Source organism: Spea bombifrons, chromosome 2, assembly GCF_027358695.1.
Source record: "Spea bombifrons isolate aSpeBom1 chromosome 2, aSpeBom1.2.pri, whole genome shotgun sequence".
Classification (NCBI taxonomy): domain Eukaryota; kingdom Metazoa; phylum Chordata; class Amphibia; order Anura; family Pelobatidae; genus Spea; species Spea bombifrons.
In genome coordinates this window covers 75,514,993-75,538,931 of record NC_071088.1, presented here as the reverse complement: position 1 = coordinate 75,538,931, position 23,939 = coordinate 75,514,993, and the positions used below count along the sequence as shown (strand labels likewise).

Below are 23,939 nucleotides of genomic sequence, written 5' to 3'. Positions count from 1 at the left end.
AACTATATAGAATAACCTGGCTTTTTATTACCAACCATGAGAAGTCACACCTCTTAAGCAAAAATAAACTGTTTCCTAATTTGTAACAAAAATAACCCAAAAAACAAAGCTAAAGAAAATGGAAATGGAGTGGAATTATTTTATTCTTGGGATAAGAACTCTAATTCACGCTTTTCAATCCAATTTACTAACCACCTGCTTCTTGATTTTCAGCGTCTTTGTTGGATTTGGATACTATGTGCACATTTGGGAAAAATAAATTGTAAATCACACTAGCGGCCAACACAAAATCTATATTAAAATGCACTTTACTAAATGTTACAGTTGTGCAATGATACTGTTTTATAGTATACCATTGAGTAGGAGACTGGCATAAGAAGTAAAATAACCCTGGGTAGGGCAAGAGATTGGGCTTTATTCACCTAGGTACCCCACACCACCATAAAAAAACAACAAACATTTTTAAAGGAACCTACCGTGTGAAAACACTGAAGCCCTGTGAGCTGTGTAGATTTATTGATAAATAATTTTCCTAACAACCTAAGCAAGGGTTAGTAACTGAAAGATTTTGCTGAAATAATGTGATTTCAGTATTTTACCAAAGAGGGCTTGCTGCAGGGGCAAAGGGGAACGTTTATCTTATCTCTGGGCCCTGAACCATCTTAAGGCTAATTTTCAAGGACAAAGCTCACAAAAATCAGCATTGTTATACCTGTTACTTAATGTGACACCATGCATTACACTTATGCTTTCTATAGATCTTAAACATGCCCAAAATATATACATTTCACCTTTGAATTCCAAAATGTTATGGTTTATGCCATAGAAAACTTTGTATTCAAATATTATTTGCTAAATTTTAGCCAGTTTACAAGATTACAAATATTGCTTTTCTTGAACAGAACTAACAACTATCTGTCTTCACAGTAACCACTTAACCAAAAACTTAGAATAATAATAATTGATATTTTGTGAACTATAACTTCTTTATTTTTTCTTCTTTTCAGTGCCCGAAAACGCCCAATTCCTTATTATCGACCAAGTCCATCTTCTTCCAGCTCCTTAAGCAGCTACTCTCACAGTCGTAGTCGAAGTCGGAGCTACGACAGTTACAGCAGCTACAGTCGTAGTCGGACTCGGAGCCGCTCACCCAGTCACAGTAGAAGCCCTAGCTACAGGAGCAGTTCAGAGAGCGCTGGATTCTAAGCCTATGAGCATCAATTCAACCCTCTCACTAATCGTATTTGCTTCCTTAAGTAGATCGTGTTTTAGTTCAACAGATATCTGGGGGTTGAAATGTCAGATAACTTGCTACATGTATATAATTTGAAGATTCACAAAGATTAGTAACCATGGTATCACATCAGTGGAAGGGTATTCACATCAGTTAGGAACGGTTAAACAAACAATTTAAGTGTAAGATTTCGACTCTTCTGATCTTCAAATCGTTGAACCCACACCTGGCCAAAGCACAGAAGTTATAGGCTATTCATCCCATGCAGCTAGGAGGAAGCAACATATTTTATGATGTCAGAAACATTCGCAAAGACTGTATTTTCCTAAGACATGTAATCAATATTTAAACAGTAAGATCTTAAGTGTGGCAGTAAAAGCCACTTTGGCATATTTATGTATGTATTTATTTATTTATATATATTTATTTTTGGTGAGACCAAACATTCATGAAAATATCTTTCTAACCTGATGAAGTAAATGCCTCCTGATTGCTTTAGAAATGCTTAGACTGATGTAGTGTGAGCAGATAACAATAGACACAATAGATTAATAACCTACAAAACACTTCCACCAGTACACTTTAGTAAGATGACTGAGAATTTGATTAACATTTCTGGATTAAAGTAAGGATAAGGTAACGTTTAGTCCTGTTGGACGTTTGCTGGCTTTTTTGGCATATGGGGATTATTGGATGCAGAGATTGTGTCAATTCTGCTGTCATTAAGCTACATCTCCAACCTCTGGCCCTTGACCACCGACTAACAGAGGGATATTGCAGATAATTGGTCTCCCAGAAACTATCCAGTTCTGTTGTCAAACATAAGAGTGTGCTATAGTACCATTCAATCCAACTTCATGGGGTAACATCCTAGTAACCAAACAGTGTTTTCAAACTCCACTTAAATTGTTGCATCAGAACGGTGCTGTCCAGAGATGATTATACAATTGTCTCAGCAAGGTAAATATGTCATTTACCCATATGCCTTACATTAACTGCACTACAGCACTACACAACAAGTATGTACTTTTTTTTGCCATTATGAACAAAGCAAATCAGGTACATTTTCAAATGTTGAAAAGCCACTTCTGATTTTAGATTTTTCTGCATCTTCACAGGGTCCTCTTGCAGCAGTCCATTAGCTTTTCTAAAGCTATTTTTTGGAAAACAGGTAAAATCAGGCAGTTCAAGTTTTTCTTGCAGTTACTAATAATATTAAATGTCAAACTGGTTATATTAGCAACTTAATTCTAATTCATTTAGAGCTGATTATAAAATAAATGCTCACATTGAAATATGTAAACACATTCAGAAAGCATCTCTGCACAAGAGCCTTGTTCGGTTTTAATGTACTGAGCTTTTACATAGAACATATTCAACCTGAATTTTTTTACTCATCGACAGCATGGGCCTTTATACTGTAAATTCAGCCCAGTTAGCTATAGAGCTTTGCATTTTTTTTGTAGGAAAAGTGTAAATGTGGAATGCAGGTTTAAAGTAGAATTTTATTTAAGTGATATATTTATTTCTTGATCGCATGGTATCCCCTTTCACATAGATTCATTAGAATTTGCAGAAACAGCTAAAGAGATCCTCATTACGGTAAATGTTATAATACGTGAATACTATTTCCAAATGCAACAATTTTAATATTATATAATGGCCGGAAAATCACTTTAAAAACTATTATTTTCTTATGATTACGAAGAAGGATATAGGTCTCTGTAACAAAAATGGAAAAATATACCAAAAAGATTGTGTTTATATGGAGCTATGTATTCACTTTTTAAAGGATGGTTGATTTTTAATTTAATTTATTTATTTAATATGATATTTAAGGTTTTTATTCATGATTATATTTTCAATGTGCTTTCTGCATTTTTAAAGAGAAGTAAAGAATATCTACGACCAGCTATTGGTTTTAAAACCGCAAAATTAATACTGATCAATATTGGGACTTAAGCATGGCATAGAAAGAAACTCTTAAATGTTTATAGTTATAGATAAAAAGAGGACATTTATTCAGATATTAATGAGACATGGTCATAATTGGGGTTTATTCCCCATTAAAGTATTTGATGATATTTTTATTGGCATTATTTCAAAGCCACAATGAACAAAGAGACTATGGATAGATTTGTTAAAACTCATGGCCACTTACGAACAATTGGGGAACATCATGAACCTCATAAAAACAGAAGTCCCTTTACCAAGGAAGTATGGCATGATATAACCAGTGACTGTTCAAGTGGATAATTGACCTTGGATGAAAATTAACCACCGAGAAACAAAATCAAGAAAACCCTTTTTTGTTTTCATGCGCTGCACTCTAGGGACATATTGTTTAATTATGGGGAGGGGAGGGTGAACGTTTTTGTGTTTATTTTCGTTGGGATAGAATGATGTATATGTTGTTTAGATACACCAAGATAATATTCCATTGTATAATATGTTGCAATGCCTGTTTTACATTTTGTACTAGTCAATCTGTAAAGTTTATCAGTAACGTTGTGCAACTTAAAAACAAAAAAATATATTTTTTTTTTTTTTGCTTACGGTAATTTTTTGGTTAAATAACTACTACCTTTTTTCCCCATAACATTTCTCTATTAAGTAAGCAGGAATTTAAAGGTGTACAAAAATTACTACTGTGGTTAAAAAAGCAAAAATACAATTTATTAAAAGTGATTCCTTATATATAAACACATGTATTTTTAGTTTTGTCAACGCAGTCCATGTAAAACCGAATGATGACCAAATGATCTCCAGTAATGGCTGTTCTTGATTAATATGTATAGTTTCAGTTATTTGAAGTTTATCCACTTACCTTGTACTGGTAGCTGTCATAAAGTCCCAAACAGTCTGAATGTGGTGTAATATTGACATTTCCCATAAACATCTTCATGTTTTAATATGTTTGGCAATTTTTTTTAATTGACAATAAAAACTGATTACAATAATGTTCAATGATGTTCAGCAAGCAAATATTAGTAACAATAAGATTTCATGATTAGTGGTTCCTAACCTTAACTTAATCTGGGTACTCTGGGTAGAAAAAGAAAAAGCAAGCAGTAATCAATATTAAAGCTCCTTTATTTTCAAGTAAGTGGTTAAAAGGTACAACACAGCACACAGCTATGGGTCCATCTTACATTACATTGCATGATACAGAAAGATTAACAGCATAATTCATGCATCATTGACAATGTGCATATTTTTGGCTAATTACCGTAAAACCACATGGTACATATAAACAACCAGAAATATGCAAGCATTATGTCAGGGCAGCCCAAGTAACGTGTTAATATACATAATCGCCATCCCACAGCAGTGGTTGGAACTGCAGCACCACCACAAGCAGTGAAACCAGGTATCGCGGTACCTGTCTATTGCACCATCAGCCTAAAGGACAAACTTCTCCAGCTCATGCTTCTGCTTAACTCTGAGGATCTATTTCCTGAAAGAGGTGGGTTGGGTTTGGTATTTGACTTGAGGTGCCCCTTCCCCCAAATAAAATGCAAGGACGTTGTGCGGAGAGAATGAAAAGGATAGTGAAATGTACAGGGAGGGTCTGGAACGGATAAAAGAGGTGCGTCATTATGTTCATCTTTACAGTGTTAATCCTTTTGGTCCACAAAATCGTAAATTTGCTCCAGGAGTTCAAATCTGTCTGTAATTTAGACAGCAACGGGGCGAAGTTCAGCTGATGAACTGATCGGGAGGACGTAATAGTATGTCCTGTGTCATGAAAGGGTTTAAATGCAATTTTCTTTAGTGGTGTGACAACCTACTACAAAGGGAAACATTTGTTAAAGGCCTCTTGAATCCTGCCCCCTTATAAACTCTGACTGGCTTTGGAGGAAATTCCCCTGCACAGATGTCTGTGGCACTGCTTGACTTAGCCTGTCCCTGCAAGAAACACACATTGGAATTTCTTCCGTTCCCCCTGCCGATAAGAGTTTCCTGAGTTTTGTCTTTTAATCAGTTTACGTTTTATAGATACACACAGTTCTGCATTAGAGCCATTTTGGAGGGAAAAAATCAGATCATGAGGGAGCTCATGAGTTTTAAGGGCTTGCGTGCACAATACAAGCAGGTCTAAATATTAGGTAAATACACCCTCAGATGAAAACAACACATGACATATTACAATGTATCATGATTTATTCAACAAAAAAAAGTGGAGAAGCCATGTGTTAAAATGACCCCATGATCCAATAGCTTGCAAAACCACCTTTAGCAGCAATATCTTAAAGTAATTGTTTTCTGTATGACTTTCTCAGTCTCTCACATTGTTGTGGAAGAAATTTGGCCGCCTCTTCTTTACAACTTTGCTTCAGTTATTTGAGGTTTGTGGGCATTTGTTTCTGCACAGCTTTCTTAAGGTCCCGGCACAGCAGTTTGCTTGGGGGTGAGATCTGGACTTTGACTGGGCTATTGCAACACCTTGAGTTTTTCTTTTTCAGCCATTCTGTTGTAGATTTGCAAAAATACACTACTAGTCATGTTCTAGTTGACTTTAATTATGTACAAAACAACTTTTGTTTAAATTTTAAAGTGTAATTTTGTGATTATTTCAAACTAAACGTTATTTTTTGAATAGATTGGTTAGACGCTGCTGGTGCAAAGGAAAAAAAGACAAAAAAAACCCCACCTTTCAAATCTGGCAACTGTAAATAGATACGATAGACTTGTCACTCTGCCAACAAGTTAAGTAAAGATATTTTAGTTACTAATGGGCATAAAGATGGGGGTAAGAGTGACACAGGTGGGGGGAGTTTGTTGAAGTCTGTCTTCAGTTATTGTATGATCAAGCTTTATACCAGTTGGTGATCAGGAAAGAAAACAAGGAGTAAAGACAACACATATCTTAAAAAGACAAAACATTTTATCAATAGAATGGAGGTTGAATGTATCTTTTGATGTGTATTGGAGTGTCCATAACTTTCTTCCTTCCACAGAACATGGGCAATGCAACTTTTCATCATTGGATAAATGGACACCTGTTTTTTTCCTCATATTCTGTGTATTGCATGTTGCCCCGAAATAAAAAGTTTTGAAACAATTGTATGCTGCTGCCCCGTTATATCAATTATACTATAAATACTAATACTATAAACACTACATGAGGATCAATCTTAGCCTCAACACTGTAACTGTCAAGTTAAAATGGCATCAGCACACATATATAATGCTCGTCCCTTGTAAATGCTGAGTGAGAAAGAGTAAGGAAAACAACTCACAAGTTGGAGGAACCCTCCTCATTATCGGAGATTCATACAAATGCACAAAATTGGCAAATTTCACTAAAAATAAAGTCTTTCCAAACAGTCATTTACCCACCCCAAGCCAAGGGCTGGGCTGGGGGCAATTGCTTCCAAGGCCACTCCAAAACTCTCAAAAAAGCAGAAGCGGGAACATGGCAGGGTCACGTCACCATGTGGAAGAAGCCTCTGGGAAAGCAAGGGGGTGAGGCGAAGGAGGGAGAGAGTGGTAGGATGAGAGAGTGAGAAAAAGGGTAAAGTAGAGAGAGAATGAGAGAGATGATAAGGGAGTTGGAGAGGAAGGAGGGAGTATGTATGCAACTATGTATGTTATAGTGAATGTGCATGTATTAGCATGAGTGTTTATGTGTATGTGTTAGCATGAGTGTGTATGTGCAAGTGGGGGGTGTATTAACATGAGTGTGTATGTGTGTGCGTGTGTTAGCATGAGTGTGTGCAAGTGTGGGTGTTAGCATGAGTGTATATGTGTAAATGTTTGTGTATTTTACCAAGGGGGGTGTGGAAGGGGCTTTTTGGGGTATTTTGGTCAACTCAACTTTGATTTTTTACATCTACAGGTATAGATGAAACAATGAAACATATCATTCCTAGAGCCCTTTTTTGCATTTTTACATAGCTAAGTAGCTAACAAACTCAAAAAAGCTCTAGGTTTTGCAGTACAAAGTACCCTTAGTAAAGAAGAGGTTAACAGAAGATTCCACAGTTGTGTTGCTTAATAATGTCCACTAGACTTGAGTTCCCAGCAGACAAATCCATAGATAAACGTCCTACTACGCCTGCAATTCTTGTTATGCATAGTAGGGCTGTCTTGTTATGTGCTGTATGAACATGAACAAAACATATTTGTGAACTGACATGAAAATGGGCACTTGTTTGTCCATAACGTTAATTTAAAATCCCCATATTGATTAAAATCGGATGCCAGCAGAGAGATAATTCATATAATAATACTTCAATGTATACACGCAAGGCCTGTTAATTCCAAAAGTTAAAAAAATAACTTAGCACTATTATTGACAAATTTGAGCAATATGATACTGCCAAACACTGCAAAATAGCAAGCACAACAATGCATGAATTCCTTTTCAATTTATCCATGCCATTTTTAATCTCATATCTGTAAAATGAGTGACACCCTGTGTTCATTTTGTAAACTGCAGATGTCAACACTTTTTTTTTATCAATAAATCTGCAATTACCATTTATCTGCTCTGACCAAGGGAAAGGTGGTTATTTCTGTGTTTCCACACCACAACTAGTTTTGTCTGTACCCCTTCCTAAGAAAACAATTAAACTCCTATCTACATTACAAAAGACCACCACCACTGACGATCATCACTTCAAGCAGTAAGGATTTTTTGTTGATTTTGTTGAAAATGATATATGGCAAACTCCTCTACTTTTTAATCCAGTTAAGGAGCGTTGCTCACAATTTATTATTTATAGTTCAGAATCTTTTTTTTAAATACATAATAGTATTTATCTTCATTGATGAAGACAGACACTACCAACTATAACAGAACTAATGGCTTTCACATTTAGAACTGTAAGGTCAACTGTTAAAGGACAGCTGTGCTTGTTTTTACGATATTATCCTAGAAGCACAGATGGACAAAAGCAACTTTACCACATCAAAATTGGGCACAGCGAGACTCAACACAGTAGCAACAGTAGAGTTGGGCCAACCCTCTAGAAGAATAAAGCAGTGTTTAAATCATGTAAACAAGAGTTTTGCATGCTACATCAGCGTTATGTCTTCAGCAGAGTAGGTTAGGCATCCTTTTCCCGGATCACACCACCAAACCATATTTATTAGATGGGTGATTCATTGTAAATTGGGTGGTGCACCCAACATTCTATTAACAATAAAACTATGTTATGATCAATTTAGTGTTTTATCTATCAATCTTTTATTACCATTTGCATTACTGTACATTTAATCTACTCTTTAACATGTTATGAAGTGTTCCAGGATACCAGAATAATACAGAAGAATCAGCTGAGAAAGAAAAGTACAAATAAGCTTATTTTTCTCCACTGCTCCGTCTGTATTATTCTGGACACCTGGGGCACTTTTGCAACAAGGCGGAGCCTCGGCATGCAGCACGAGGGTAGCCTCTCTCCTATCCCTTCAATCCCGGGAGATGTTGTCCCCATGGTGCATGCCGAGGCTCTGTCCTGATGTGGAAGTACTCCAGGAGTCCAGGGTAACACAACAGATTACCAACAGAAGGGGATTACCAGAGAAGAAAGTAGAATGAAGAAGCGGATAACACAAAGTAGAAGGAGAAGAAGCAGAGAACAAGAAGCAGAGCTGTGGAGTCATGGAGAGGTATAAGGAGATGGTTGAGAGACATTGAGAGTGTGACAGAGCATAACAGAATGTGACAGAGAGTTAGCATGGGCAAGTGCCAACAAATTTGTTGTCTGAAAACAAATAGACCAAAAATGACAAATTTGTCCTAATTTTTTTGGACCACATGCACATGCAAGTCTAATACACAATACATTGTCATTACGTGTATCCTAAGCTGGTGGTGAACACAATGTTTTTAGGATGCATATTATTATTATTAAGAAAACATTTTTAGACCATATCCAAGTAAGTTCACATACCTGTGGGCCTTCTTAATATTTGTGACAAAGCTTTAATATGAAGGTCAGATTTAAAGATTAGAATGATTGTAATCAAGTTATTTCACAAAAGGTGAACTGTATTTACTTTAGTGACTACATAATAAGCATGAAACATTAAAGTGTTCCGAATTCTACACATCCTGTGAGACACACAAACTACCGGAAATAAGAAAAAAGATACACAATATCATTGGTTTGTGATGTCATTTGCCAGTTGGGCATAAATCCCTCTGCTGCAAAACTAAGGGCAGATTGCCCACTTGAGCAATCAGGCTCCCACGGTTTTACTCTGTTCAATGAGGCACGTTAATGAATGATAGCTGTATGATCTAGACTTGGATGCCGGCCAAGTCTTCGTGGGGGGAAAATCTTCGTATTCTCCCATTCTCATGTTCTTTTCGGGCAAATATTGGTGTACGTTATTTGTGTTCGTTTTTTTTCTTCCTTTTTGCCGTTTTGTTTTTTAAAAGGTGTTATAAATAATACGCAGCAGTTTTGAAGCCAGGTCGGTAAGAGCGACTCTACTGGTGGCCGGCAAGGGGCTCCTCTGCCATCAACCAATGAAGGGCAGCTGCCCTTCGTTGATTGATGCCAGAGAAGCTCAGTGCCGACAACCAATAGAGTAGCTAATACGGACCTTTAACTTTTGACGCGGAAATTTGGCCTGGGGGGGTTCCAGGAGTTAAAAGTCTGCACAAGCAACTCTATTGGTCGCTGGCAGGAGCCTCCTCTGGCATCAACCATTGAAGGGCAGCTGCTCCAACATGGCTGTAGCTTCAATTTAATGTGTTTTATTTTATTATGATTTTTGGTTTTGTTTTAAAGAATGTATGTTAAAGTACTTGCAGAGTACTTATTTAATAGGGTATTGGGGCATTAAACTGTTCTTTTAAGTGCAAACATTTCTATACAATTTTATTGCAGCATTGTTTGGCAGTCTACCCTTATTTGATTTTAAACAGGTTATTAAATTGCTAAACACCTCCAATGAAATTTATTAAGGTTTAAATGAGTAATTCAATCCCAGAGGATTGGGAGAGGGTAGGGAAAATATATCTACTCCATCACAGGCCCTAAAATCCCTTATACTAGCCACAATGGTTTACACACACACCAGCCTTCCATTTGACAGCTGATACATAAAATATGCTTTAAAGCAACACTATGCATCTAATAAATTACATATATAAAAAATTCTGGCGAGGCCCCGTATTTATAAAAATGCAATATGATAGCTATACTGCAGTTGTTCCACTAGATGGCTCTGATATACAGGAGTTGCATGCTCCATGCAGAACAATCTGGAAGATTCTGGAAGATTATCTTTCTCCTCTGGATTGTAACCTAGTATTCTATTAATACTTAAGTTTGTCAGGAGTGAAGAGTGTGTTTCACCACTGTATCCTCATCTGATTATTTATAGGCTTTCATAGAACAGTATGTCACTGGCTGATTAAACATGCAACATAGCTATTTAAGGCTAATTCTGGAACCTCCCATAATGATTTTATTTTAGATTTTGTGCTAATTTGACACATCAAATTTGATTTAGCACAATATCAGGCATGTTAAATATATATATACATGTTATGTCCTGTTTACCCATTTTATAGAAGTGTGGAATATGATTTCCGTAAAAAAAAAAAATACTAATAATAAAATATATATATATATATATATATATATATATATATATATATATATATATATATATATATATATATATATATATATACTTAAATTGCTGTAACCTGTACCTTATCAGTCTCTATTAGCCCGTGTCCTGCTGCCCATGTCTTACTTAGCTTTCTACTTGACAGGGAGGTTGATACTCTTGAAAGCTCATTAAAATGGAATGTTAGTCCAATAAAAAGGTATTATTCTATATTGCAGTAACATTTTTTCCAATTTACACTAGTGGACTATATAAAATGACCAATATTAACATACTGTACAACAAAGCAAGGAATCAGTTCAGGCCCAGAAGATACTATTTAAAGCACCTATCTGAACCTTAAATATAGGGGATTGTGTCACTCTATATGGTAATATATCACTTAGCCTGCCATTACAACAGAGTGCCCCAATTTTGGTATTATCTAATTTTACATGACATGTGGAGGAAGTTTGGCCCAGTCTTCATGGTGGATTGTTTTTTATTTTAAAAGCCATCCGGACATGGACTTCCTTGTATGCTTTGGATCATTGTCCTGCTGCATAACCCAACTGTGCTTGAGCTTTAGGTCACCAAGCGATGGGCAGATATTTTCCTTCAGGATTTTCTGGCAGAGAGCAGAATTCATGGTTTCATTAATTACAGGAACTCTCCCAGGCCCTGAAGCAGCAAAGCAGCCCCAGACCTCCACTACCACTATTCCACCGTGTTTGACTATTGGTATGATGTTCTTATTGTGGAATGCTGGGTTAGCTTTATGCCACATGAAACAACACCCACGTCATTTAAAAAGTTCCACTTTTGACTCATCAGTCCACAGAATATTATAAAAAAACAGAATCAAGTGATGATACAATAGAAACAACAGCAACAAAGGAAACCTAGCAGGAACAGACTAAAAGCTTGACACATGCTTATATCGAAGTAGCATGGATAGCGGGTCATGGAAAGGGGTAATGGTAAACTACAGGTGAAAACCAGATTAAACAAAACTAGGCTGAACACACTGTGTTCAAAGGCAAGAAAGAACATCTGTAGGTAATAAAACACACCTGTAGATAAAAACTCTGTAATCGCCCCACCCATAGAGCAAATAAACATGACACAATCCTAAATTAACCACTTCAGGACCGGCGTTGGCAAACTGCATCTTCCCTTGAAGACCGTAGTTTTTTAAAATATTTAAATTCCTCCATGATGTTAAATAAAGTAAAAAAAAAAAACCCAGATGTTTTAACTTAAACCCTGTGCGGCCGCACACCCGTAAGGCCGGCCCTGGTGGGGGCTTCCCGGCCCCTTAGAGTGGCGGACCCGGTCGCAGTTGCGGCGGGCTTAAGGGGCAGGTGCCCCTTATGTCCTGCGTTAATGCGGCCGTAGAGGCCGCATAGGCCCAGTCAGTCCGGTCCTGACTGGGCCTATTTTAAGGTAGGAGCCTGGAGCTGCAGCTCCATCAGCCCCTTAAATCAATCCGGCCCTGCCGCGCCCCGGCCCGATGGCAAGTCCGGGCCTGCTAATAGGTGACACACTATCTCTTTTTCAGTGCTAACTGAGTTTAGCCTTGAGCTGGTCAGTGGTTGCCCAACACATTGAATCTGGAATGTTTGACACATTATTAAATAAACCACATTTTCAGTGGAGCAATTCATATAGCCCCTAAGCTGAAAGGTTTTCCCAGTTATAGTTGAAAGTATCCCTCTTAATGACAGACTTACCTAACCTAACCATAAGTTCTTTGGCTTGATCTTCAAACTTCATCTGGGTGGAACAATTTCATTTCAGCCAGATAAATTGCCCAGTTGGCACACTCCTGGTAACATGCCAGCGGTGTCAACTCATTGCATTAAATACTCTATCAATGGCTACTTATGTACAAAAAAAACTGAAGTGACCACACAATTGGTTTAAGACTCAATATTAGGGCGTAAATCCAAATAAAAGTGATAGAATCACACTGGTGTTTATGAGTAAAATATAAGGTAAGCTCCTTAAAATCAACATACAACATAAATGAATGAACCTGTTCAAAACCACCTGACCAGATGATTAATAAGTCATCAATTTGTTGATGTTTAGTATCATGAATATACCCCTTCTGGGCAACAACTACAGGTTGTAAATATTGGTTCACAAGCGCCGAGAGTGCCTCTATAAGACTACCGATACCTGACACAATAGGACCTTAGTCAAGAAATAGAATATTGGTGTTACAGGATGTGTATTATAAATATATTCTACCTCATCAATGTTCAGAATGCCATGATACACCCCCGGATCCAATATAGAAGAAAGTTGTTGTTTAAACACTTTAGTGGGATTAAATCTCAAATTCCTATAAGCGTCCTTATCAGATAACTGTCGTAATGCCTCCTTAACATAGTATGACTATGGTGACCACATCGGCTATGTTTTCCAGGACACATATAATTTTTACATATTGCTGACCAGCCCAGATAAAATGCTGCCCTGCAGTATGTGGGATGTATAAGACATAGGCCTCACAAAATAACAAGTTAAAGATGTTGAGTTTAGAAAAGAGAAAATATTTGGAGACCATTTTCATAGAAAGATTTTTCCAATATTTTCATTATTTTAATGAATTATTCATACTAAATGTTTATATATCTAAAAATTATATTAAAAGAAAGCTCTAGCTGAAGTTGGAAAAACGATATGTAATTTGTGCGGGTGCACAAAAAACTAAAATATAAGGCACGGGCTAAATTTGTTTTAGCAGGATGAATATTTGAAAATGACATAAGGAACACTTTTTTATAGTAATTGGATTTATTTTCTTTTGAGTTATAACAAATTAAATGAATTACTGAATCTACTAATAAATCACATAATCCAAATCTATAATCAATCTGGTGTGTTTCATCCGCTTGAAAATAGCTTGCTTCATCATCTATGATTCTGTCATCTCTTTCTAGATCATACAATGTGCTCTTGATTTAGAAAAAAAATGGGATAAAGCCAAAAATGTAATGCAATTGGCACCTATCTATGTAATCATGAATGAGTAAGTCATGTCACTGTATTGTCATGAGAAGACACGAGAAGTTTCCCTCACAACTACTTGTGTAATTTCCATTAATAGAGCAGTCATAGCGTCAGCTAAAAATAACATCCCAACCCTTCATAAAGCAGCTGCACCTTCCAGACACCCAGAGCAGCCACAGTCTGGGCAGAGCAACGAGCACTTGTGCTAATAGACTGCCATAGCAAACAGAAGAAGAACATGTCCGAACGCAGAGTGCCTTTCACTTTCCTCAGCACTCCAAGCTGGGAGCCATTCCGAGACTGGTACCAAGGTACAAACAGACTCTTTGATCAGTGGTTTGGTATGCCCCGTATCCCAGAGGACTGGCACCAATTGCCCAGCACAAGTTGGCCAGGCTATGTCCGTCTTTTCCCAAGCCAGTCTCTGGATGTGGTGCCTCCTACCACACCAGCTGTTACCTCACCTGCTGCTGCCGCTGTTCCTGACTTTAATCGGGCCCTGAGTCGCCAACTCAGCAGTGGAATCTCTGAGATCCGTCAGACATCAGACCACTGGAAGGTCAGCCTGGATGTCAACCACTTTGCCCCAGAGGAGCTGGTTGTGAAAACAAAAGACGGAATTGTTGAAATTACAGGTAAAATATGTTCAGCTTCAAAAGTAATACATATTGTAAATACCAAAAAGCTATAAATACAATAATACTTTAACAACATTCACTAATGATAGCTATGGGTATGGCCAGTGGTGACAAAGGAGAAGAATTTGTTTGATCTTGCTACTACTTCCCTTATAACTCACTGGAGTGCATGTATTAACTAGGACTATGTAATACATGACTAAATTTAATTCCCGTCTTTACTGAAATTTTGTATTTGATCTTCCCTTACATGATGGTTTACCTCTGGCACTGCATACATTTTATGTTAATTTAAGTGACACTTTTATAAGCCTTAAACAGTGTATAGAAAATATAACAGACTTACATTAAAAGTTTTATTTTTTCTTAAATCTAATTTAAATAGCAGCATGAGGCTTAACAGTCCTAAAACTGACCAAATAGGGATCTATATTGATCTCAAGGGCAAACCGTTGTCATACATCTAAAATAGGACAAAGTGTACTTTGTCTCCGGCACCTCTCTATAGATAGCCAAATGGATTCATAATGACGGCTGTTTCTAATTCTTACCAGGAACTTATTACTGGCTGAGCAACCCCCTATGAATTCTTTTTTCAACTCTGCTAAATTCTGGTAGAATCACTACATAGGGCATGTTCAGAATAAACATATTGGGGATCAGTCACAAATATTAAAATAATTCTTAAGTGATTTCTCATGTGTTGAGAATATATATATATGCACTTTTTTCAGTCCATAGATACAATATGCCGAAATAAGTATAAAAGCAAAAAAGCTTCAATAATGCTAATGCACCCAGAATCTAAAAAAATTGAAATTTTTACTCAAAACACTTAAAAATGTTAGTTAGGATTTTATTGCAGAATCCTAACTACCGTAAAAAAATTCCGGAATATTAAAAGAAATATATTTATACACAACTCAGAAGTGAAGCTTCTGATACATACAAAAAACAAAACTACAGTTCTCCTTATGTGAATATTGTGAATACAGTTATTTGTTTATCTATGGAGGATCTATGTGCTGTTTTTTTTTTTTAAAGTAATTTGAGATGTTAAGATGGTTGCCAAACTGATGCTCTAATTTCATAGGTTGTTCGAAACAGAGATCTACAAATCAGTACACATGAATACGTGCTACTATGCTGTATTATGAAAAAAATGACATTTTGAACAGCAAATGTGCAATTACTGACTAAAAACCACACTTGATTAATGGTACTAGGGCAGTGTGGTGTATCTCAGTGGTCTAAAAGGGTATGAACAGTAAGATCACAAGGGTGGGGCAATGCGAATAAACTGCAAATGGCAGGTTAGTGCAACTTTTAGTATCTACATGAATCATTCACACCTCAGGAAATTTATGCTGCACTCAGCGTTTGAGGTAGGCATGTTACAGCGCTACATATGTTCATCTGGGTTCATGTAAGTAAGGATTTGGCATTGCTCGTCCAGTGGGCACTGAAAAAATCTATTGAATCAATCAGGGCTCCAAGTGCCCTTTATAAGGAACAGACCTTGGCACACAGGGCAAATGCCCAAGGTCCATCTCCTACTTTTCAGTTGCATAGGGCATGTAATTACATATGCCATTGGCTGGTGTACAGAATTGCCACCTCGTCAATCATTTAAATCAGACTCTTATAAATTCTATCTGCTGTAGGTCAGCCAGATTAATACCGCTCACTGGTACTTAGAATTTGTTAACTGCATTAATTGTGTTTGAAGGCCGTGCGTTTTATATAATCTGTCAGACTGACCAAAGTGGCACATCTGCTGGTATAATCATACCTGGGAACTTCTTGACTCCGGCTACCCGGAGCCTTCCCATGCGGGTCCCGCTGACGTTGGTGGGCGGTCCCCCTGATGTTGGAGGCAGTCTCGCTGACGGCAGCGGGATACACTCCCATTTCAAGGAAAAACGGGCCAGGGAGCCGGGCGTCTCAAGACTCCGCTCCCGCGACCCGGAGGATTCGGGTCTTGGTCCATAAGACCACAGCAACACACATGCAACTCACAGCAGTAGTGACCGCACAATTGGTTTCTGACTCAGTATTAGGGCGTAAATCCAAACTGGTGTTCATGAGTAAAATATAAGTTAAAATCTACATATGACATAAATGAATGAACCTGTTCAATACCACCTGACCAGATGATTAATAAGTCATCAATTTGTTGATGTTAAGCATCATGAATATACCCCTTCTGGGCAAAAATAGTTGTTACTATAGGGCAAAAGGTGTACAGAATTGCCACCTCGTCAATCATTTAAATCAGACTCTTATAAATTCTATCTGCTGTAGGTCAGCCAGATTAATACCGCTCACTGGTACTTAGAATTTGTTAACTGCATTAATTGTGTTTGAAGGCCGTGCGTTTTATATAATCTGTCAGACTGACCAAAGTGGCACATCTGCTGGTATAATCATACCTGGGAACTTCTTGACTCCGGCTACCCGGAGCCTTCCCATGCGGGTCCCGCTGACGTTGGTGGGCGGTCCCCCTGATGTTGGAGGCAGTCTCGCTGACGGCAGCGGGATACACTCCCATTTCAAGGAAAAAACGGGCCAGGGAGCCGGGCGTCTCAAGACTCCGCTCCCGCGACCCGGAGGATTCGGGTCTTGGTCCATAAGACCACAGCAACACACATGCAACTCACAGCAGTAGTGACCGCACAATTGGTTTCTGACTCAGTATTAGGGCGTAAATCCAAACTGGTGTTCATGAGTAAAATATAAGTTAAAATCTACATATGACATAAATGAATGAACCTGTTCAATACCACCTGACCAGATGATTAATAAGTCATCAATTTGTTGATGTTAAGCATCATGAATATACCCCTTCTGGGCAAAAATAGTTGTTACTATAGGGCAAAAGGTGTTCTTACTTAATCTTGTGTATACCACTCACACTGTCACCGACCCCCTGGTAATCATTCCTGATGCTGTCAATGAAAACTGAATTAAGCATGGGCTTTGGAGGCAAAATTATCTCCATCTACAAACACCAGGGACAATCTTTAAACGGGATGTAGAGCAGATGACTAGATATTTCAGCCACAATCTTCAGTTCCTGTTTTGTTGTTTTATACATAAATGCATTTTTATGTGTGCACCCCACCTCAACTCTGTAGAAATATTGTCAAAATGATATATCCTATGCACTGTGTTATAATATGTATCTATATTCTTGTGTGTTAGTTAACGATCCATACATGCTAATTTTGTTGTCCCACAGGAAAACATGAAGAAAAACAGGATGAACATGGATTCATTTCTAGATGCTTCACTAGAAAATACACGTGAGTATTAGCCTGCCTTAGGGGTTTAAATGATACACTTATCAAGGAATACTATGGTAGCAGAGCATGCTGTTAGTGATCTATCAAGGGGAGGTCTGGCAGCTGCTGGCCTGGGAGCAACCACAAGACAGTAGCCGTTTGGGCATTCTTCTTTTCTTTTTTCTTTGCTTACATTATTTTACCAACAATCACACTAATGTACTCATATACACACAAATTCACATACACACATTCACATATACATACAAACACAGTCATACACACATACACTCCCATATAAACATGTGTATACATAAAAATACATCATTATTCCAGTGCACACGGCATAGATTTTGATCTATTTATTTACATATGTATTATTACTATTTTTTAAAACTTGCTTACGTTGTTTGACACAATTAACTCAAATCTATATACACACTTTCACTAGTACTCACAGATACGTATAGATATGCACACTCACATACAGATACACTCTACCCGTCAAATACACATCTACATTTAAGGCTTGCCTGCTTTTGTAAGTTCAGGAATGGGTTCTCACATCTGGTGATCCAGCAGCTGCGGAGTGACCTGTTCTGGTGCTCTTGGTGGGTTCTCACACACTGCCTGTGTCTGAGCGCTGGGAAATTACCTCAGTGTGCTGGGAGCGCCAATCGAGAGGGTTTTGTTGGCTGCTGCTCTCACCTCCAATGGTCAGTCCCTCCATGGGTTTATTGCTCACTGAGTGACTGATCAATGCTATGAGGCAGCAGGATGCCAGGCCTCAGTCAGTCCCTGCATCGATTGCTCCATCCGTCTATCATCTATCTAGAAATATATTTCTTTATCTAATTATGATTGACACTAAATACTAAATGAATGCTGCATCACAAATGTATAATACTCAATTTGATTTGTTTTTCAGTCTTCCTGCAGGTGTTGACATTGCTGCTGTGACATCTACTCTTTCCCCAGACGGCATTTTGACTGTAGAGGCCCTTTTACCAAAACCTGCCATTCAGTCAGCAGAGATCACCATCCCAGTCACTTTCCAGAGCCGGGCTGAGATTACCAAGAAAGGGGAGGAAGCAGCCAAAAAATAAAGCCTCTGTAACAAATTACAAGATTACATTATTGGTTTTCTTAACATGTGCCCCCAGTTTTTACAAATGTTTTCTTTTTTGACAAATAAAATTAGAAAAAGAAAGGTGCATCCTATGTTTTACTTGAGAGACCACCCTCTCAAACACACATCCATATCAAGCTCAATCATATAATCTATATTATGTGAAAAACTGCTGGTGTATTTTGCAGTTGGCCTGTGAGGAAGTACTTGTGGAAGGACTGCGACAGCTGCCAGCCCGCACAAATGTGCCAAAGGAATCTTGGCAGATGTACACAGAGAGAGTTATTACCAGAGTTGTGCATTCATATTCTGAAAAACATGAAAACGAACACGAAGGGTGCATTTTCGTTGTTCAGCCCGAATACCGAACCAACCAATGGTGGCGGCAAAACGTATACGAAGACATACAACACAAAAAATCTTCATGTTCGTCTTCATTTACTAATCTCCCTGGTGCCTTCCCCATCTAGCCTACCTTATCTGCACAGCATCGCAGGGCGGGGACCATGGTCTCCCTGCTCCAAGAGTTAAAGGTCCACACCATCGACTCTATTGGTCGTTCGTACGGCCCTTTAACTCTTGAAGCGGCCAAGTTGCGGCACCAGGTTTTTAAAAGTCTGTACGAGTGACTCTATTGGTCGCCAGCAGGGGGCTCGTCTGCCGCCAACCAATGAAGTGCAGTTATTGCACTTTATTGGTTGATGGCAGAGGAGGCCACTGCCGGCGACAAATAGAGTTGCTCATACAGACCTTTAAAATCCTGGCGCCAAAGCTGCTGCGTAGTACGTACCACGTTAACCCCGTTTTAACCCCTTCTAGAAAAAAACGGGAAAAAAACAAGTAAGAAGAATGTACACAAATCTTTGACCAAATCGAACAGAGGAAAGGGCAAATATTCGTGGAATACAAAGATTTTTTCCCCCCACGAAGACGAACACGAAGAGTTGGCCGGCGCCCAAGTCTAGTTATCACAGAGCTGACATCACTTTAGCTCATTTCTCGTTATGCCAGTCTGATGCATACCAAATAAAAGCACTGCAATACAAGAACATAGGTCATTTAGCTTCTGTTAATGCCAACGATTACTTCAGAGTGCGTCAGCAAACAGTAATTCTGTGATAATTAACAGTTACTAGGTCTACATAGTTCCTCCTGACTGTGCCTATTTTTTGTAAAGTGTGTGAATTCTAAGGATTGAAAAGCAGAATAGTTAAGTCCTATAACTAGTGGCACAGGAACTTCAGGACAGAACTAGGACAGAGCCACCTCTACGGCCATCCCCACTGTGGAGTGCCAGGATATGTCATCATGTGTAAGGAGCTCCTTGGTGTGCATGAGGTTGTAAGGGACATAAGCATAAATACATATACATAAATACATAACCAAATAACTACACACACTGATAAATAAAAACAAACACATGCTTGGATGAAACAGGCCGTGGCTTTTATTTAGTTTATCAAACATACATACTTTCAATGTAACGAAATAACCTTGCAACCATTGTAACATAAACATAACAAGCCCTTGGCACAAGCCCAGGGCATCCGTAAAATCACATAATCTTGCCAGCCGGCATAACTTAAACTTACAGTTCCCCAACCGCCTCAAATGGGCTCTAAATGACCATTTGAGGCCCTACCCCACCACACCACGGCCTGTTCAACCATACATTGCAAATCTACATTCAATATGTCATTACCAATGTCAGACAGATGAACACCATCCTGTCTGTAGAAACCCGTACATCCACCTTCCAACTCTGTATGCCTGAAAGAAAAACCTCCTACCAATAACATAAATTTTTCCATTGCTCTATTGAACTTGCGACGCACTCTTTCCAACGCCTTTAATTCTGGCCTCTGCAGCCACAGAAGACGTGGAATAACCTCTGACCAAACCAACAACACATCATGAAAACATTCTTTAAAACATAAAATTAAACTTTTACAAAACATTATTAACTCTAATGATTTCATACTACCCATATCATTCCCACCACAATGTATTATTATTGCATTAGGCCATGGAAAATAATCTATACCCTCCTCTAAGCAATCCTGTAAATTATCAACCCTTAAACCTCTTACCCCTAACCAATAAATGGCAATATCATTTTTAGCAAAACCTAAATTTTCTCCATAGCTTCTTGCTGCCGCTCTTCTTTGTGCCCAAAATATGAAAGAATGCCCAACAATCCAGACTATGAAAGTTGGACGACCTGTAAACAATGCAAAATTACAACTACTAAAACATAACAACAATATTATAACAATTTTGGCCTAACATATATTTTAAAACGGTTAGACTGCCACCTACCCAATCTCCTAATCACAGATTCGTCTAAACCCAACAAGGCTGCCTCAGTAGCAGCGCCAATTCTAAAGGAATGCGTTGTATATTTTTTATCCGCTAAACCCAACTCTTTTAAACCCAAATTCAAAACCCCCCTAAATTGAAACCTTGTTAAGGGTAAACCTGACCGATGCACTAACCAATTCCCAGTAACCCTAGGCCTGACTACATTAAACGCCTCAGCCGCTCCCACAGGACAAATATCTGAACCCTCCAAACTATTCAAGACAACCCAACAACCTTTAGCTGCCCTATCCGTCTTAGAAACTCTTACAAACAATTTTAACGAACTATCACATATGACATCTTTATCCTGTAAACCCGACCCACCATATTTATTATTAGCCACTAATTCGCTAATCCTAAAAGCTCCGAAAAAAGCTGTTACAAAAGCAGCTTTAAATAACCTGCATTCAAAATCATCCCAACATATCCTAGGCAAAACACCTATTAATTTTTCTAATACCTCTGATGACAGAGGTCTCCTATCATCAGGCAACCTAGACCTATTACCGTAACCTTTAAGCACCTGTTTAATCAAAAAATCCCGAAATGAATGCTGCTTACCAGCTAATATAAAAAAGAAAGCTAAACCAAATAAACATCTCTCTATACTAGACTTCGCCATACCCTTATCAATTAGACTAAACACAAAAGGTAAAGCTCCATTTAAACTACCTTCAAAAATGTCCAACTTTTTCTGATGCACAAAAACAGCCCAAGCCTTCCAAGCCTTGGAATAACCCTCCCATGTATTCTTTGAAACAGATTGCACCAATAGATCACTTAACTGGGCGAAGTTAACTCCCACACCGACTCCGGAATTACCATCTGCTCCTTGTCTGCTTGCGGTGCCAACGTCCTGAACAGCTTGAAATTAAAGCGAGATAGCGCATCAGCCAAAACGTTCCTATTGCCCGGTATATGCTTGGCCTTAAGCCAGGGCTCGACAAATCCCAGGCGCCAGGTCGCCATGGCGACAGAGAATTTTGTCCTGGCGCCTAGGTTTTGTCAGCCTCTTACATCCAGAAAAAATTGTGGATGTAAGAGGCTGAGTCACCACACGGGGGCGCTGCTGCTACTGTCTGCCCAGGAGTCTGGGCAGACAGCACAGCCACTCCGAGCCCGCCCCCAAGCCTGAGATCACTCCCACGGAGTGAGCCTGTAGGCTGAAAACGCGGTTGCTGCAAAACCAGCAATCGTGTTTTCAGCTGCCATAGGCAGCTTCAGGGAAGGGGGGGTTGTGTGTTGGGGGAAGGGGGGTTGTGTGTTGACCTGACACAACACCCCCCAGCTGCCTGATCGCTCCATGAGAGCGACAGTGCAGCGTTAACCCCTTCAATGCCGCGATCGCGGCATTTAGGGGTTAACTCCCGTTTTGTACGGGGCTCTGCTGCTGGTGGTCTGCCTGGAAGCCCAGGCAGGCCAGCAACAGCAAAAACGAGCCTCCATAAGCCCTTTGATGACTTCTGTAGGCATGGAAGCCTACAGCAGTCATCAGAGACTCCTCCCTGCAATAGCTGGTCTATAGACCAGCAATTGAGTCCCAGCTGCCAGAGGCAGCTTCAGGGACAGGGGGAGAGGGTTCTGTGGTCTCCACATGAGTGTGGAGAGCAGCCCCAACCCTCCCCTGCTGCCTGATCGCTCCCTGAGAGCGACAGTGCAGCGTTAACCCCTTCAATGCCACAACTGTGTATGACACATTCGTGGCATTGCAGGGGTTAACATTTGTCCCCACAAGCTTGTGGGGACTAAATATCAGTCAATGCTGTGCTCCAATGGAACATCAGCATTGAAAGGGTTAAAAAAATAATAATAAAAAAACCCCAGCACTGACCTGAAAGTCCAGGGTGCTTCCAGGTCAAACGCTGTGATTTTAGTAAGCGGGCTGATAATGATCAGATCACTCCTGACCAACTGTTAGTTTAAAAAAATCCTGGCTCCTAACTTTTTTACCTGGCGCCTAGATTCACAACAAATTTGTCAAGCCCTGCCTTAAGCCATATGTTATGTTTCAAACACAAAAATACTAAACGTCTCAAAAGATTAATCACAGGAATGGATTTCGCCCGCAAGGTATTGACTACCCAAACCACGCCCATATTGTCGCAGTGAAGCAAAATCCTTTTATTAACCCATTGGCTAGACCATAACTCAAAAGCAACAACTACTGGAAATAATTCTAACAGAACCATATTCCTAACCCAACCCGCTTCAATCCACGTAACCGGCCATTCCGCTGCTGCCCACTTCCCACTCCAAAATATTCCAAAACCCGTAGCTCCAGCAGCGTCGGTAAAAAATTCCATTGCAGCACTATCTACAAATTCTTCTTGCCAAATGGCTGAACCGTTAAAATCTCGCAAAAACAAATCCCATACTTTAAGATCCTCTTTAATTTGTTTCGTTATCCGAACCCTATGGTGAGGCATCTTTTTACCCGAAATGGCTCTCGCTATATGTCTAGAAAAAACCCTACCCATAGGCATCACCCTTGATGCAAAGTTAAACATTCCTAATAATGACTGAAATTCTTTAACCTTCAACTTATTCCTAATTAAAACCCTATGAATAAACCGTCTCAACTTAACAATCTTATCAAAAGGAAGTTTAAAACACATATTCTCCGTATCTATGACTATACCTAAAAACTGCAACTCCGTAGACGGGAAAACTGTTTTATCACCTGCTAAAGGAACACC

General features: G+C 38.9%; 2 protein-coding genes across 2 annotated transcripts in view; both read left to right on the top strand.

Moving 5' to 3' along the window:
- Positions 1-4,201, top strand: part of SRRM3 (serine/arginine repetitive matrix 3) — an 80,737-nt gene extending 76,536 nt beyond the window's left edge. The window contains exon 13 of the mRNA XM_053454846.1: positions 1,008-4,201. Coding sequence (XP_053310821.1) covers positions 1,008-1,206 — 199 coding nt within the window. The 3' untranslated portion in view covers positions 1,207-4,201. The remainder of the gene's footprint in view (positions 1-1,007) is intronic.
- A 9,786-nt stretch (positions 4,202-13,987) lies between these two features.
- On the top strand, positions 13,988-18,963 carry HSPB1 (heat shock protein family B (small) member 1). Its single transcript, XM_053457320.1, has 3 exons — positions 13,988-14,466; positions 17,711-17,774; positions 18,682-18,963. Exons 1-3 carry the CDS (start codon positions 14,070-14,072, stop codon positions 18,857-18,859), a joined length of 639 nt encoding a protein of 212 aa, XP_053313295.1. The 5' UTR covers positions 13,988-14,069; the 3' UTR covers positions 18,860-18,963.
- Positions 18,964-23,939: the final 4,976 nt, after the last annotated feature.

Bases quoted from the DNA above. Each gene is read 5' to 3' on its own strand.
- HSPB1 (XM_053457320.1), top strand. From the start codon at position 14,070: ATGTCCGAACGCAGAGTGCCTTTCACTTTCCTCAGCACTCCAAGCTGG. The intron at 14,467-17,710 runs GTAAAATATGTT...GTTGTCCCACAG, and splicing joins CGGAATTGTTGAAATTACAG to GAAAACATGAAGAAAAACAG. The intron at 17,775-18,681 runs GTGAGTATTAGC...TTTGTTTTTCAG, and splicing joins TGCTTCACTAGAAAATACAC to TCTTCCTGCAGGTGTTGACA.